Source organism: Ursus americanus, chromosome 20 (assembly GCF_024610735.1).
Source record: "Ursus americanus isolate L20-20 chromosome 20, mUrsAme1.1.p, whole genome shotgun sequence".
Lineage (NCBI taxonomy): Eukaryota > Metazoa > Chordata > Mammalia > Carnivora > Ursidae > Ursus > Ursus americanus.
In genome coordinates, this window is record NC_142146.1 from 19,782,884 (window position 1) to 19,799,833 (window position 16,950).

Here is a 16,950-nt window from a genome sequence, read left to right on the forward strand (position 1 = left end):
CTGCCAAATATACCCATTCATTGGTACGTCATCCTTGTTGTATTGACTCAGCAATAAGGAAAGGTTGCATTTGATTAGTGATATCTGTGATGAACATCTTGGATGCATGGATTGCTTTTCTCTGTTTTATAGGGGGAGGGAAAGGAATAGCAGGCAGATCTAGCCCAAAGTTAAACCTTTTAGCATCTCTCATTCTCATATTCATCTAGATTGTTTAGATAGTACCTCATAAATGTCTGTCTGTTTACTTCTTCCATTACCACTGCCACTGTTACATTTTTGATCGTCATTAAAAGAACTATTTATAGGAGCTTTCTAGATCGCTTCCCTGCTGCTGGTGCTTATAATTTTTGATAGGATCGGGGATCATGGGCTCCACTGAAGGCCATGTGAAAGCTGCGTACCATCTCTCAGAAAACTGAACACTTACCCAAACACCTGCCAGTTTGTTCAGAAGGGTTGTGAATTCTCTGAGGTCTGCACTTAATTAAAAACCCCTAGTCTTTTGTCTCCTTCCAATCTATGCATCCCTCCAATCTCTAGGAGAGTAACATTCCTAACGCACAATTTGGATCGTGTTACTCTCTGCTCAGAACCATCTTATTTCCTGCTGTCTTCAGAACAGAAGTGCAGTCTGATTGGAATCCAGACTCCTTCAAGCTCTCACTTTTGTAGCCCCATAGCGCCCTCCCCACCCCTGTCTCCTCCTCCCCAATACACGACCTTCTAAGCCGAACCAGCACACCTGCTCTTTTCCCCAATACTGCCAGCACTTTGCTTCCACAGTTGCTGCTACCGGAACATCCTCTCCCTCACTTTGTAACTACTCAGGCCCTTTCTAACCTTCAAGCCCAGTCTTTCTGATTCTCAGTATTCTGCAGATGTAGCCCTCAGCACTGAGTAACGCCTCGTATAGTGTCTTGCACATCGTGGTGATGTATTTCCCCTTTGCCTTCAGATCCTCCCCTTGCATTACTGAGAGGCTTGCCCCTGAGCATTGTGTTGGCCCAGTCCCTAAGTCCAGTTGGCCAGCATTTGGGTTCAAGACTTGGAAAGCCCTGGAGGGAGATGGAAGGCCGAAGGAAGAGAGAAGCCAGGGTATTTCTTTCCCACACTCTCTGCCTCCCACAGTATCTTAGATGAAGGCTGTGTCTCAACCCTAGGGCTTCAGCTCCAACTAGAGAGGCCCTGTGAGCTTCTGCTGGGTGGCCTTGGCCCCAGGGCTCCAGTACTGATGCTCTTTTTTGCCCCGTAGCTCAAGGATTTCTTGCCGGTGTTCAGCTCCTGGATGCCTCGTTCTCCCATTGGCCTTTACATCTTTCCCTTCACCCACGTGATGAATTTCCGACATTGTAGTCCTTCTGTTTAAATGCTTGACCAATTCGTGTTTTCCCCGTTGAACCTTGAATGATACCGCTCATTTGGTGGATATTTGTTGAATTTTATTACCTAATTTTAAACCATCTTCTGGTGGGCATCTTTTTTTTTGTTTTTAAGTGAAGCAGATGTATGTCCCGTATCAGTTATCTAGTACACAATAGCATGGAATAGGGTTACTTGGGGTAGTAACAAATTACCTCAAAACTCAATAGTTAGACACAATTGGCGTTTATAGATTCACAAGTCTCAGGGTCAGCTGGGTGGTTCTTCAACTTCCAGCTGGGCCCACTCCTTCATATGTGTTAGCTCTAGGTCAGCTTGGTGGCTCTGCTGGTCTTGCCTCGGCTCCCGTACTTACACGGCCTGACTAGTCTAGGCTGATCCAGGATAGCCTTGGCAGAGACAGCTGACATGAGTCAACTTCATCCCGTGTTTCTCAACCATGACAGGCTAGCTGAGGCATCTTCCTATGGCAGTCACAGAGGAGCAAGAGAAAACACAAAAGCATAACAAGAACTTTTTCAGACTTCTACAAGCAGCGTACCTGCTAACATTCCACTGGCCAAAGCAAGTCACATGACCAAAACCAGACTCAAAGGGGACAGACGGTAAACTAGATTCAATGTCTTTAGTGCAAAATTACATGACAAAAGGGAGCTGTGAAGAATGTAGATTACAGTGCAATATAGTCCATCTCAGACTTCATAAGATTTGATGAGAGAACTGAGACTAAAGAGATAGACAAATAAGACAGACAGACAGATGACATTAATTTTTTTGCCATATTAACTCTTTCACAACAAAAACTTTGCAATAAAATGCCCATGGTGTATTCGCTCATTTGTTCGGTGTGGTTCATTTGTACATAGTTACTGACTGAAAAAGAAATTGAGCAAGTAAAGAGCCGTTTATAAATAACGTATTAATAAACCAAGTTAAAGGAACTTTATTTATCCTTTAACCTCCAATTTGCATTAATTGGGAGCAGTCACGGGAAATTGTGCCAACTTCACCTCAGGTCAGATGGCTCAACAAAATGAACTGTTTCATGCCCAGAAATAAATATATTCCAAATATAAATATGAATCAGTTACAAAACAGATTCCTTTGAAAGTACAAAATAACCACACTGTTAATATATTTGTGCCCCAATTAAAAATGTGTAAAGAGCACACATTCTAGGCTAAAGTTGTCCCAGGGAGTGATTCTCATTTTTGCTTTGAATCTCATATAAACAAACTGGGCAGGCTCCTTTGAGCCATGAGCAAATTTGTGGCCCCTGGTTCTCTAAAGAGAAGAAGAATTACAAATGGGTATGTTTAAGTTGGAAAAGTCTGGGGCTTGACCTTGCTCCTTTAAATTTCCTTCATCCCTAAGAAATCACTTTGAATTTGTCTCGTTGGAGCGCTCTAATCTGGTTTGTTCTTGGTTTGAGGCACACCATGAAAGAGATTCTGTCTGTTGGGATTATGGCAAAATTTGGAAGCACCCTCAGTCACACTGTTTTTCAGTTTCCTTCTCTGCAGTTTTATCTTAAACCTGGGCCTGTTCTTAGTTAATTCAGAAAGAGGCCTGTGACGTCTTACTACCCGGGTGAGATTCCTGGCGAGCTGCTTCTTCGCTGTTTGACTTTGGGCAAAAATGTTAAACCTTCCTGTGCCTCTCCTTGCCTCATCTGAAAAATGGTCATAGGATCATTGTGAGGATTAAGCTAAGTAAAATTAGGTAAAAGATTAGCACAACCCAGCCCCCAAAATGTCCTTAATAAAGGTTACATAGAAAATGCTTATTATTATGAATCATGACATGAGAATTTTTAGGTTGTTTTCACTGAGTCAGGTTCACATATATTCTTCAAAATCTAAATCAGAATTATACCCTCAAAAGATAAATGGGGTCCAGTATTTTCATGCAATGGCACTGTTCGTTTTTAAATATCAACGTCAAGGATAGCGGTGTATGCTCACTTATATCCGCCATGAAGCCACAATGACAGTCACAAACACTAGCATCTTCCTGGGCTTGTCTGTGTATTCTTTGAGAAAGCTTTTAGAATATGCTTCTTAAAAATGTCTTGGTCTTCTGCCTCGTGCTATCAGATTTTCTGATGTTCTAGCAAACAGTGAGGTCATAGTGATGGTTTGGGATTTCAAGTCTGTTACAAGAGCAGTGGACAGAGCCTGAGGAAAGCAGATAAATACAACCCCAAGTCTTCCGCCATGTTGTTTTAAAAGGGAGGAAAATGAATAACAAGCCGATCAATTTTTAACAAGTATGTTTTGCCTTTTAACACACCGAGTGTCCCTTCTTTGTGGAGTCCTGGAGTAAAAGAGCCACTGTGAAAACAACACAACAGCATCCTGAGGAGCTCAGAGTCCGTCACAGAGGAAGCTTACACATCCGCACATGCAGATGCACACCCACACACACCCAACAATCACTTTAATGATATAACAAGCGCTTTTATGGTGCTGTAAATGTTGGGTGTTGAGTGAAAAGACAGTGACGGAGCATATATTCATCCAATGTGGCGGCTACAGGGAATGTGACAGACCAACACGGTTGGCTCTCCATACACGATGTTGAGTCAAAAATGGAGAATGGTAGATACACATACAGAGATTCGTATCATAGAGGTAAACACACAAACACAGATCATTGTCCTGGACGCACATATTGTATATAAATATAAAAAAAAAAAAGTGGACTAGAAAAATACAGATTCATGGTCTGGCCTTAGAGTGGGGTTGTCTATACTCCCTATTTTTTAATGTAAAAAGAAAAAGCAGCTACGACAAAATTTATCAATGGTCCATTTGAGGCAGCAAGAACACAGACATTTGCTCTACTAACCCCTGTTTCTCTGAGTTCTAAGTTCCCCACAACAGCCACAAAATTTGCGGGACCACAGTTAACCAGAAAGCAGCTTCTCGCTTGCTCTTCAGACAGACCCTCGGAACCGTCCTCTGCTGAACAAGTAGATGCCATGGTCTGTTTGGCCGCCTCTTTCATCTGTCGATACCTGTGGGAAGTGTCCCCAGCATAATCACACTGAACACCATCTAGACAGTTCCACAGTTCCAAGCCCGGCTGCGTCCCCTGGTGAGGACCTGTCATTGCAGCACAGGCCATGGCGGACACTTCTGTTGGCTGAGACCGGTCCTGGGAAACATCCTCTGAGGCCAACCATACCTTCGTTAGCACAAAATCTCTAAACCATTTCAGCTCTACATATGCCTTTAACCATCTTTCCGGGCTGGCAATCCAAACTCCCGAGTCTTGCCCACAGCCAGGTAGCTCTTTGGGATCCACAAGCGTTGTCCTATGCCCCTACTGTGTTATTGAACTTCTGTGTTCATGTTTTTTTCTCTGAAACTATGTCCCCTTTGGAAGATTTTATCTCAGTCTATTTGCATTTATTCAGAATCAGAGACAGCTCTGAAACCAGGCCCTATTTAAACACAGAAAGAAGAGCAGTTGCAGATGAAACAAATGTTGGGGGAACTTAAAAAAAAAAAAAAAAGAAAGGAAAAACAAAAACAAAACACTTCTATTTACCTTCTTGTGTTTCCTTTTTTCCAGATCTGCGGTTTCCCTCCCGTCGGCCGGCCTGCGTGGGTGCCAGCTTCCGCACGGGATTTAATGGATCAGAAGGTCAGATGTCAGGCTTGACTTGGCTGTTTGCAGACTCGTGATCTTTATGATTAATTGTCACTTTTTAGCACTAGGGGAATTACCTTCTAATTCATGGCATCGCTGCTGTTATTTAACATACTTTTAATCTCTGTAGGTATTCAGGAGAAATAGAAAACATTAAATGGGCTGGAAAATCATAATGGAGAAAAGGAAGTCTGCAAAAGTTAACTTAGGGCAATAAGAGTAATAATCCGACAATGAGAGAGAGGAGCCGTATTTCACCTGTTATGTGGGGAAGTTGCGCTCAGGGAAGACCCAGCAGCCCTCTCCAACTGCCTTTTCCTTAAGTGCTAAAAAAAGGCGTCAGGAGTAGCGAATCGGTGGGTTAGAGCCCGTGGGATAGGGCCCGGCACCTGTGCGGTGCACACCCCCTTGCTTTCCGGGCAAGCCCTCCGTTCTCCCTCTGGTCCCCAGATGTTTGGTAACGTCAAGCAGCCTGTTTGGAAGGCTACGTTATAATTTGGAACCCGGTTTGTTTACATTATTATAACAACAGTTTCAGTTTGTCTCTGCAGTTAAGATTATGTCAGCACTTTCCTTTCTGTGTTTATTATTTTTAGCAGTTTAAAAGCTACCCGTGAAAAATGGCTTTCTGGCTGTCAGGTGACATTCCGGCTGGGCCAGGGTCTGGTGGAGTCTATAGAAACGCTCCCGGGCTGTGAGAGTCGAGTCTTTTGAATGCTGTCTTTGTGCCTCCCCTTGCCCAGGGCCTCTGGCTTATTGTCTAGGCGCCTCAGTCGGGGTGGCGCTATCTGATGGTAACCACTACTAGTATTACAGTGCTCGGTGCCCGGACCCTCCCTGGGGGCCCCCCGTCTGGCTGCCTCTGTCTCCTAGCCCTCCCTCAAGGGAACCGGTCAGAGCTCTCATATCAGAAAGCACTATTTGCAATTTATAGAATGTTCGAGGGAAAATTATCAGTAAGGATCACCTGGGCCGGCGGTTCTCTAACATTTTTTTTATTTTTTTACAAAGAACCCTTTTCCCAAATGAAATCTCCCAGGGAACCCCAATTTGTAAGACAGGGAAAAGTACAGCTGTTCTGTTTGAAGGGGAGGAGGGTTGCCACAAAGCCCACCCTTCAGCCTCCTCCTCACCCACCCCAACCAAGGTGACTCCTCAGGCCCCCTCACGGCTCCCAGGAGACCTCCCGACTCCTCAGGATACTGGCATACCATTCTTACAAGGCGACCCCTTCCACTTACAGATAAGGAAACTAAGAGGTGATTTTTATACAGGCTTCAAACATGAGACATTAGACACTAAGCCACAAAAGAGTACACTCTGTATTAATCCATCTTCATATAGCTCTAGAAAAGGCAAAACCCATCTGTGATGATAGAAATTGAAATAGCGGTTACCTCGAGGAGAAGAGGGCATTGACTGGCAAGGGACAGAAGGGAATCTTCTGGGGCGATGGAAATGTATATCTTTATAGGAGTGCGGGCTACATAGCATTTGTCAAAACCCCTCTGTGCTTTTTACTGTCTATAAATTATACCTCCATCAAAAAATAAAAACAAAAAGGGAAAATAAGGCAAACGGATAAATGAATTAGACATTTAATACATAGAAATACTGATGAGCTTCCTTAAATTTTGAAAATACTAATGAACTTCCTTAAAGCCATGTGGACTATTTATTGAGTGGGCTCTAAGGTCATTATACAGTTTTAGAAGACAGGAGACTGTGCTCCTCTTCCAGAACTTCCTTTGTTCAATAATGGCCAACATCAAGGGGAAAACATTTCTTAGAGAATACCAGACAGTGGAACCACTGGCTACCTTCTGGGGTCTTCTAGCCTGTGATGTGGCTAAAAGGTGATACGTAGGCAGAGTGAGAGTGGAAATCTTGAACACGGTACTTCATACATGCATTGCTTTGACATGTACTATACATGTACTAGTGATAATGCTCCAGAAAGCCTTCATCATGTTTTAATCCTTGCTCCCTCATCGCAGCGCTTTTCCATCACCTATGAAATGCAAGATTCCTTTTCCCGTATCTTAGTGGAGTGGGACTACTGGTGACTGAGATTGGGATTCGGTCCTCAAGAGACACCTGCAGAATAGGGCTACCCCGGGTTCGGTCTTTCTGCTTTGGGCATTGTCAAGTACTCTCAAATGACGGGCTTTGTGCCTATACCTTTGCAAGAGGCACTTTGACCCTTAAAAAAATACTTCCTTTTCCCTGAAATACTTTGAGCCAACCCTACTTAAATTTTTCTATTTGTGCGTTTTAGAAGTCCTGCAGTAACACGAAAGGTGATTGTTTGGGTTGAAGTGCAGCTAAGGACATAGGCCAGGCCAGATGGGACCCAGCAGCCAACTCTGCATTTAGAGCCTGAGGAGAACACTAAGCAGGCAGAAGGAAGGGAAATGTTTTGTTTTGTTTTGTTTTTTAGTGTTTATTTTTAATGGCTTCAAAATTTTTTTACTTAAGTTCCTTTTAGTTAACGTACACTATATTATTAGTTTCAGAGGTAGAATTTAGTGATTTATCAGTTACATACAGCACCCAGTGCTCATTCCATCAAGTGCCCTCTTTAATGCCCATCACTCAAATACCCCATCCCCCACCCCTTCCCCTCCAGCGACCCTCAGTCTGTTTCCTATAGTTAAGAGTCTCTTATGGTTTGCCTCCCTTTCTGTTTTCATCTCATTTTATTTTTCCTTCCCTCCCCCTATGTTCATCTGTTTTGTTTCTTAAATTCCACATATGGGAGCGTCTGGGTGGCTCAGTTGGTTGGTCGACCGCCTTCAGCTCAGGACATGGTCCCAGGATCCTGGAATGGAGCCCCGTGTCAGGCTCCCTGCTTCTCCCTCTCCCTCTGCTCCATCCCACACACCCCTCCCCCTCATAATAAATAAATAAATAAATAAATAAATAAATAAATAAATAAATAAATAAATAAATAAATAAAATCTTTTTTAAAAATTCCGCATATGAGTGAAATCATATGGTATTTGTCTTTCTCTGATTTATAGTCAGTCAGAGAAAGTTTTTTTTGGGGGGGGAGTCTGGAGCCTGATGTGAATTTGGATCTCAAGACGCTGAGATCATGACCTGAGCCAAAATCAAGATTGGACGCTTAACTGACTGAGCCACGCAGGTGCCCCTGAAAATGTTTTCGGAAAAGAAATGATGGCAGTGTTAGGAAATGGTAAGAGAGGGTTACATGGAGCCAGAGCGGGAAGGGTTTGAAGATACTCAAATGTTCCAGCCTTTGAGGCTGTGCAGACAAACTCGCTACTACTTGAGTGATTTCCCAACAAAGGGTCAAGGCCTATTTAACTCACAAGATTGATCCACAATAACAAAAATTTAGTTCACTAATGAAGTCATGGCAAAAATGAACCATCCATAGAAAATAACATTTTAAATAACCAGAACCTATTTTAACCCACACAGTCCGTGCTTTGCACATACAAATTTCCTAATTGAATCAAATTTAATCGAGGATGATTTTTACTTAACCAATTTAGTTTAATGTGCATAAAAGCAGAAATAAAATTACACGATCTGAGAGTTTGGGCAGAATGTGCTTTTTTTGCGATTTTATGCTCATTTGAAAGGAACTGTTTCTTCACATTATTAAGAGTCAACTTGTTTAAATGGAAAATAGAAGACAGAAATTGTATGTCTTCCCATTCCAGTGATGTGGAGAAAGTGATTCTCCTAGAGCCAACATTCTTAAAATTTATGTGTGTGTGGAAGTACACATTTATCTATAGGTCAAGGGCTCTTAGGACAATACAACTTGTGTGTAGTCAGATTCTAGTTATTCATGAGAATGAGGGTAAAATATCAATAATCGAAGTCCAGTCTACTGACATATTTTCCATTGACTTCTAAAAATTAGCAAACTGAAACTTTCAACTATTGTTATAAGGACTGTTAACAAGTGGGACAATATCCTGGTTTGAGTTTTATCCCCCTTTCCCTCCCCAACTATTTTTCCTACTGGTGCCATTGGTATAATAACTGAAAAAGAGAATGAAAGAAAAGTAACAAACACTGTAATGTGCATATTAAAAATAACATTACTATTATTGTTATTATTGGTTCCTAGACAATAAAATTGAGGGTAAAATGAACAGAAGCAATGTCTAAAGACATAATTGTCACAGTGGCAAGGCTGGACTTGAACTCAGGTCTTTCTACCTGTAAACCCCGTCTTAAGAAGAAAAGCAATGGTTCAATATTAATCAAAATATTACATTGGCTGGGGCGCCTGGGTGGCACAGTCGTTAAGTGTCTGCCTTCGGCTCAGGGCGTGATCCCAGCGTCCTGGGATCGAGCCCCACATCAGGCTTCTCCGCTGGGAGCCTGCTTCTTCCTGTCCCACTCCCCCTGCTTGTGTTCCCTCTCTCGCTGGCTGTCTCTCTGTCAAATAAATAAATAAAATCTTTAAAAAAAAATATTACATTGGCTGGATTGGAGAAATAGCTACATTAGTGGAGAGAATAAGCTACTATTTGGGGCCTGCCCATAACAGAAAACCATAATAGTGACAAACACTCAAAAGTATTTTTCTCTCCACAGTAGCAGGGGGTAGTTCTACAATCATCAGGGACTCGAGCACCTTTTATCTTTCTGTATTTCTATTCCTCACACATGACTTTATCCTTAAGTTTACCTCTTGGTTCAATATGGCTGCTGGAGCTCTAGCCCTCACATATAAATTCCAGGCAACAGGAAGGATGGGAAGAGGAAAGTGAAAGGCACCCATCAACAGCTATTTTTCCTCTCTAGGAGGCCTTACCAGAATTCCCACCCCACAACTTTTACCTACATTCTACCAATTCCTAGTTGTAAAAGAAGCTAGAAAATGTAGTTGGATACTTTGTATCTGGAAGTAAAGTGAAATTTGGTTATAAAAGAATAACATGGAGGCACCTAGCAGACCTAGTCACAGAAGCTTTTCAGTTCTGGAGAGGAATGATCAGGGTGGTTCTTTAGAGGAAATGACCTTGTAGCCAACTGCATGATGGATAAAAGGGGGAGCAATAAAAAGTGCCCTTGAGGGGCACCTGGGTAGCTCAGTTGGTTAAGCGTCTGACTTGATTTGGGCTCAGGTCATGATCTCAGGGTTATGAGATGAGCACCATGTCAGCCCAAAGTGGAGTCTGCTTAAGATTCGCTCTTTCCCACTCTCTCCACCCTTCTCCTTCCCCTCTCTAAAAAAGAATGGCTTTGAGAACTTCGATTTGTGCTGATAAGCTTCTTATTAGTGAGGTTGCATTAGGGACAGGAGAGAAGAGATGGATGTGATAGAACTTACAAAGAATGAATTGACCAGAGAGAATATATTCATTAACTATATAGTTCAAAACTGTGTTTCCGCAAACACACACACACATGCGTATGTGTATATAAATACATTATTTATGTGTATGTATATTCACATGCATATATAGGAATGGCAACTCAGGAAAGACATTTAACTAAACTTCTAGGAAACAGGATCTGGATAAAAAAATTTACACGGTATTTGTCTATATGGAATATTGGCTGGGAATTTACGATGCATTCTTTTGGCAATGGATAAATATTACATACATGCATACATAAGGACATGTATGCACACATACAACACAAACAAAGAACTTTTCTAGGGCTCCAGACCACCTTAGCAATGACCTTCAAACTATGACATTCCTAAAAAAAAGAAAAAGGAAAAAAAGGGGGGGGTCTAAGTAATAGAGTTTAAAAGGAATGAGGAAAAGGAGCTGTAAAGATAACTAAGACGTTATCATAAGAAGCCAAGCTAGAGAAAGTAGGAAAGTCAGGATGGGGAAGGAAACCAGTTTTTCTTTCAACTCTTCTTTCTTCCTTCTCTCCTCCCTCCCCTCACCCTCCACACCCACTTCCTTCTTTCCTTAATTTTAGGAGGAATAGAATCTAACTTGGTAGCTATGTTTTCATAGACTTTTCATTATGAGCTCCCAAATGAGAAAGAATTTAATCTCCAGTTCGTCATCACATCCCTTTTGTTAAACCAGAGCACGGCAGGTAATGTCTTGCCTTTTTGTAGATGACAGAATCAAAGCACGTCTGTGGTGCTGGTAGGTTGGAACCAGAGCCTCCTGGCATAGCCCTTTGGGAACTCCATTGTATGCATGGTACCTAATACACCCACAAATGCACACATCCCTCATGTATGTAATCCACAGGGCCGAGCAAAAATGACCAAGTTTCTCGGTACCACTCCTTTGATCCTCTGTGTTTGACATCTTTGGCTGCAAAACAAGGATAATTTTTCATTTTAGCTTTTGGAATCATCTACCATTGAATAAGCGCAACTTGATTTTCTGATTTTAACCCCCTTTGATCGAATTTCATAAAACTCACATGCACCCTGTTTTACCCACCAAATGTTGGAGAGGGGCACGTTTGGTTGGGCACGGGCTGCCGGCTACTCCAAGTGAGAAGCCTGCTGCGACAAGAGTTGTAATTTTTGCTGTCACATCCTGGAAAATATCTCTTGTTAGAAAGTAAATGCCAGGGTGCCTGGCTGGCTCAGTCAGTGGAGCATGCCACTCTTGATATCAGGGTTGTGAGTTCAAACCCCACATTGGGTGTAGAGGTTACTTAAATAAATACATAAATCTTTTAAAATGTTTTTCAAATAAAAAATAAAAATCAAAAGTAAATGCCTATACCTTTACATAGTAAAAGTATAAAAATAAACATGGGAAAAATTCACACCAACTATAAAATCATAGCTACATTGGCAAGACAGGGTGGGAGAGGAAAACGAGGGAGATGGGTCATTAGTGTTTTGCTATGTTTCATTTCTTATAAAGAGGGAGATAAAGCAAGTAGAGCAAATCCGAGTGGTGAGTACGTGGACGTCTGTAATATTGTTTTATATACCTTTTGATGTGTGCAGTATTTCATAATTTAAAAAAAATTTAAGCAAATGCCCTTCACATAGACAAAGTGATTGGAACCCTCCACATTCTTTACTCCATCCTAAGAATCCACTTACAATCACATACCATCCTTCTTTGTCTTTGCATATGCTATTTCTCCCTGCCCCCCTCTACTCTTTTCCCGAATAACTTCTCTTCACCTTGCCAGACTCAACAGTGGTATCCCAGTCTCTAGGAAGCCTTGCTTTTCTCCTTGCCCCCAATTCATATCTGGGTTTGAAGGCTCTGCTCATGTCTCAAAGAACATTGTGCATATTTGTATCATGGTGTGTGTTACACTGTTATGTAAACCACTGGTTTGTTTCTCTGACTTCCAGGACTGTTCCCTCTGGCTGAGCTGTAATTCTCCAGGGAGCACCATTTACACAGTGTCCAACCTGCACAACTGTACGGGTCAGTCCCGCCTTCTTCCTACCAGAGAGAGACCATCAGTATACCTCTATGCAGAATACTTTGCCTAGTCCAAATGAGAATAGGCACATACTCACATAGCAAGCACTTATTTAATGAATGAAAAAATAAGCAGTCAACCAAACCCTAGTTGCCTTGATGAAGAATTCTCTAGACAAGTGGTTCTCAAAGTGTGGCCCCTGCACACAGCAACTACATCAACTGGGAACTTGTTAAAATGCAGATTCTCAGACCCCACCCCAGACCTACTCAATCAGAAACTCTGGAGGTGGAACCCAGGAACCTTTAACAAGACCTCCAGAGGATTCTGATGCACACTTAACTTTGAGATATATTAACTTAGATGGATCAAAACAAAAAGCAGAGATTTCACGTCATGTCAGTTGAGTCTGGAGAAGTGAAGAGAAGTTGTCTAAGGAACAGTAAGAGTAGGGGGGCAGGCAGAAGAAAGCATATGAAAAGACAAAGGGGCATGATATGTAATTTGTAAGTTGATTGCTATGGATGAAGGGAAGAATTCAGGCTGATGGGGCAAAAGAGCTGGTGATCAGGTGTTAGGTCATAGAAGTCTGTCTAAGGTATTTAGATTTTAATCTGACAGCAGTAGGGAACCATTTTTTAAAAATTAAACAAGGTAGTGATTTGATCTAGTTTAATATTTCAGAAAGAGTCCTATGGTAATGGTGTGACAGATGGGATGAAAGTGAACTTTGCCACTATGGGCCACGTAAACAGCTATTAATTAGCCCAGGTAGAAAATGATGAGAGTGGGGCGCCTGGGTGGCACAGCGGTTAAGTGTCTGCCTTTGGCTCAGGGCGTGATCCCAGCATTATGGGATTGAGCCCCACATCAGGCTCCTCCGCTATGAGCCTGCTTCTTCTTCTTCCACTCCCCCTGCTTGTGTTCCCTCTCTCGTTGGCTGTCTCTATCTCTGTCGAATAAATAAATTTTTAAAAATCTTTGAAAAAAGAAAAAGAAAATGATAAGAGCTGAACTAAGGCAGTTCTGCTAGGAATGAAGAGGATGGGATGAGTTCGAGAAATATTACGCAAGCAGAATTGACAAAACATGGGAATGGAAGAATTCAGGAATCAAGGGAGAAGTCATCGAGGATGGTTCCTGGGTTTGTGTCTTATGCAATGGAAGTCCATTGGAACCATTCCCTGAACTCAGACAAGGTGAGGAAGAGTTTTGGGGGCTAGGGTAGGGGCTGGAGAAGGTGACTTTGATTGGGACATGTGAAGTCAGAGGTATTTATGAAACATTCATATGGAGGTATCAAGTGCTCACAGATACATCCTGGGCTGGAAACTTCAGTTTGGTATCTAGGTATTAATTATTTATATATCATTATAAATAATGCTGCAGTAAATATACATAAATTTTATCTTAATATCTGATGATTTCCATAAGAGATGTTTCTAGAATAAAGGTTGTTGATAAATATAACCAGATTATTTTTAAAAAGGTTGTATCATTTCATGCTTCCATTAGTATCGTAGAAGAGAATCTCATCTCATCTTCACCAACATGATTTAATCTTCAGAAACTGGATATCCCAATAGTGAGGTTGCTTTAAGGTTACTTGATTACTTGTAAGGTTGGAAATATTTCACTTTTTGTTGACTTTTATCCAAAGATTATCTGTTCATGTTTTCTATTTTCTACAGGACATTGATTTTTCAAGCTGATTTTTAAGAATTCTTTTTCTCTATTAAGGATTTTATCTCTTTGCCAGTCTCATGCATTGCAAATAGGTTTTTCCAATTTCTCATTTGTCTCTGCTCTGATAGTAGATGACTCTTCCCTCTGCCAAGAACACTCTCAAGTATTCCTCAGGGTAGCCAGTAAGAGTACCTACTGCAAATGTTTATATGAATGGTATCATTCTTGAGGTCTACTCTGACCACCACATTTAAAACATCAAGCAGCCAACAAACACAGCCCTTGGCACATCTGATTGCTGCCGCCCCACTCTTGGTTCTACTTTTTTTCTCATGGCCCTTTCCACCTTTTCACATACAATATAATTTATTTTTGTTATCTGTCAGTCTTTACCCACTACAATAGCCACCTTAACAGCAAAGACATCCAGACCTTTGTCTATTTTGTTTATGTACATGCATAATCTTCCAAACACTTAGAAAAATGCCTGACACATAATAGATGCTTAATAAATATCTGCTAAATGAGTATCAATTCCTTTTATATTTGTATCTATTGTCATAGAGTTTCAAATTTTAATTCATAAAAATTTATTGGTCTTTGAAATCTCTTCCATTTTCACACTTAAATATTTTTCCCATGTAAAGATCAATTACATATTTAGCTGTATTTTCTTGAATTTTTTAAATTTTCTTAAAAGAATTCCTCTTTTTTTTTTAAAAAAAGATTTTATTTATTTGTTCAACACAGATAGAGACAGCCAGCGAGAGAGGGAACACAAGCAGGGGGAGTGGGAGAGGAAGAAGCAGGCTCACAGCGGAGGAGCCTGATGTGGGGCTCGATCCCGCAACACCGGGATCACACCCTGAGCCGAAGGCAGACGCTTAACGACTGCGCCACCCAGGCGCCCCAAAAGAATTCCTCTTTAAAACATCTAGGATTCACTAGAGTGTGTGGTGTGAGATGAGGCTCTAACTAGGTATTTTCCCCCAGAACTGTCAATTTCACCTCATTTTTTAAATTGCTTCATCTCTGTGGCATTAGTTTGCAGTCTACTTTTTAAAAATCTTACACTAAAGTCATACAGGAGGGTCTGATTAGAACCTAGAAGAGTTCACTGGAACCTAGAATGTTCCATTATCTACTAGTGAACGTTTTAAACCCTTGCCATTAGAACTTGCCAACAGTTTTATAGCAAGTATTTGGTTGAACAAAAGTAAAACTCAAATTTCTTCATTCCTAAATAGATTTGTTAGAAGTAGGAGCATGGGGGAGGGCTTTCTTTAGCCTTCAGTTGGGTGAAGAGAATAGTTTATTAGAAAATGTTCATCTCTTTCGCAAAATGGACAAATTACTTAGCTTAAACACAAGTTTTTGCAACGGTTGTTTTCTGTGTTGCGTTGACTTATTTCATGAATATCCTCAATGGCAACCATTTAAGAAGACCACGTTGATCAGAGAGCTTTTTCTTGAAATGTGACTTCATTCCAATGCACAATAATTTCTGGTTTTGGATTGTGCTTTCTATTAATAATAGATGGAACAGCTAGTTACTAGCACCCTTTGGGCAAAGTGTTGTCAAATATTTATTAAGCTTTTCTCTATGCAAAACACCAGGCTACACCGGTGGGAGGCACAAAAAACAGCCAATTCCCCAAAGAAACATAAAATTAACTGGGGAGTCGAGATACATATGCAGGCAGAGGTGAACAATAATCTTAGTTATTCATATTATTTACGTTTTTGACAAAATGAATGGGGCAGACTCCATAGTCAAGATATTATGAGAAAGAGATAATGGTGGTCGCAGTGACCTATGAAGCCTTTACTGCAGGGATTTGAATTTGAATCAGGCCTAAACGAATAAGCAGGATTTGACGTTTATAGAAGAAGAGAAAGGATGAGGGAGGTCACTAGTCCTGAAACCTGTTCGCATCATTCAGCAGTTGTGTGTGTGTGTTCTGTGTTTTCATTGTTGCTGTCGTTGTAGGCAACGGGTGGTTTCATTACCGGACCGTTGCTGTCTTATGGTTTGATACACATCTAAACAGGATTATTTCTACTTTAAACGTTTGATGCACTAACGTAGCTTGAAGGTGAAATGAATCCGTGAGGAAGATCTAGCGAAAATGCTTAGACTTGGACTGATCGTCATCAAGCAGCGATAAGTGTGCTCTCTGCCCTTTTAAAACCATTTGCTGTTATGAATCAAGGATTGCCAGTCACTTCTTTCAGTGTTGTGTTCTTCCTGTGAGAGGAAACATCTGATATGGCAGGTATCGTGACAACCATTAGTTATCAATGTATCCGTGGCAGGGGCTCCTCTCACATCATCTGGAGACCCCGATTTAGTAATTAGTATAACCTTTTCCTCCCGGCAAACCTTTTACGGGAGTCATTAATAGATAAAAGAATTCATCTGCTGAACTATATATTTGGCTTCTTTCTCTTTTACTGCTTCTTCTTACTGCCTTGAAGAGGATGAAAGACAGACAGACGTAGGATGCGGGAACTTAACCCACAGTCTGAAAAGACAGACTGTGACTAGCTAGGAGCCTCCTGCAATCATCTTTTTTACTCACCTTCTCTAGATGTTCCTGCTTAATCTAAAATATTCTCATACATATTTTATATTTCCCATTTAATCAAAAGTAATATAATATATACATTTTTTTCAGCAAGATACACACAGCATTAGAATATGCTTATTCTAAGAGCATTTACCTCCCTGATTTTCTGGTAATCGGGATTAAGGGACAGACAATCCAGCATATCCCAGTCAGCAATCAACAGGATATGTAGACCTTGAGCTTTCTAGTCTAAGCGTGGCCTTAGTTCATTTGTATCTTGGATCTGTGA

General features: G+C 41.2%; 1 protein-coding gene across 16 annotated transcripts in view; it reads left to right on the plus strand.

Moving 5' to 3' along the window:
- The window catches only part of THRB (thyroid hormone receptor beta), a 379,102-nt gene that overhangs the window by 152,663 nt on the left and 209,489 nt on the right, over positions 1–16,950 (plus strand). For all 16 annotated transcript variants that reach the window (XM_087870168.1, XM_045791644.2, XM_087870167.1 and 13 more), the window contains one exon: positions 4,963–5,034. In XM_087870168.1, the coding sequence (XP_087726294.1) occupies positions 4,963–5,034 (72 nt within the window). The remainder of the gene's footprint in view (positions 1–4,962; positions 5,035–16,950) is intronic.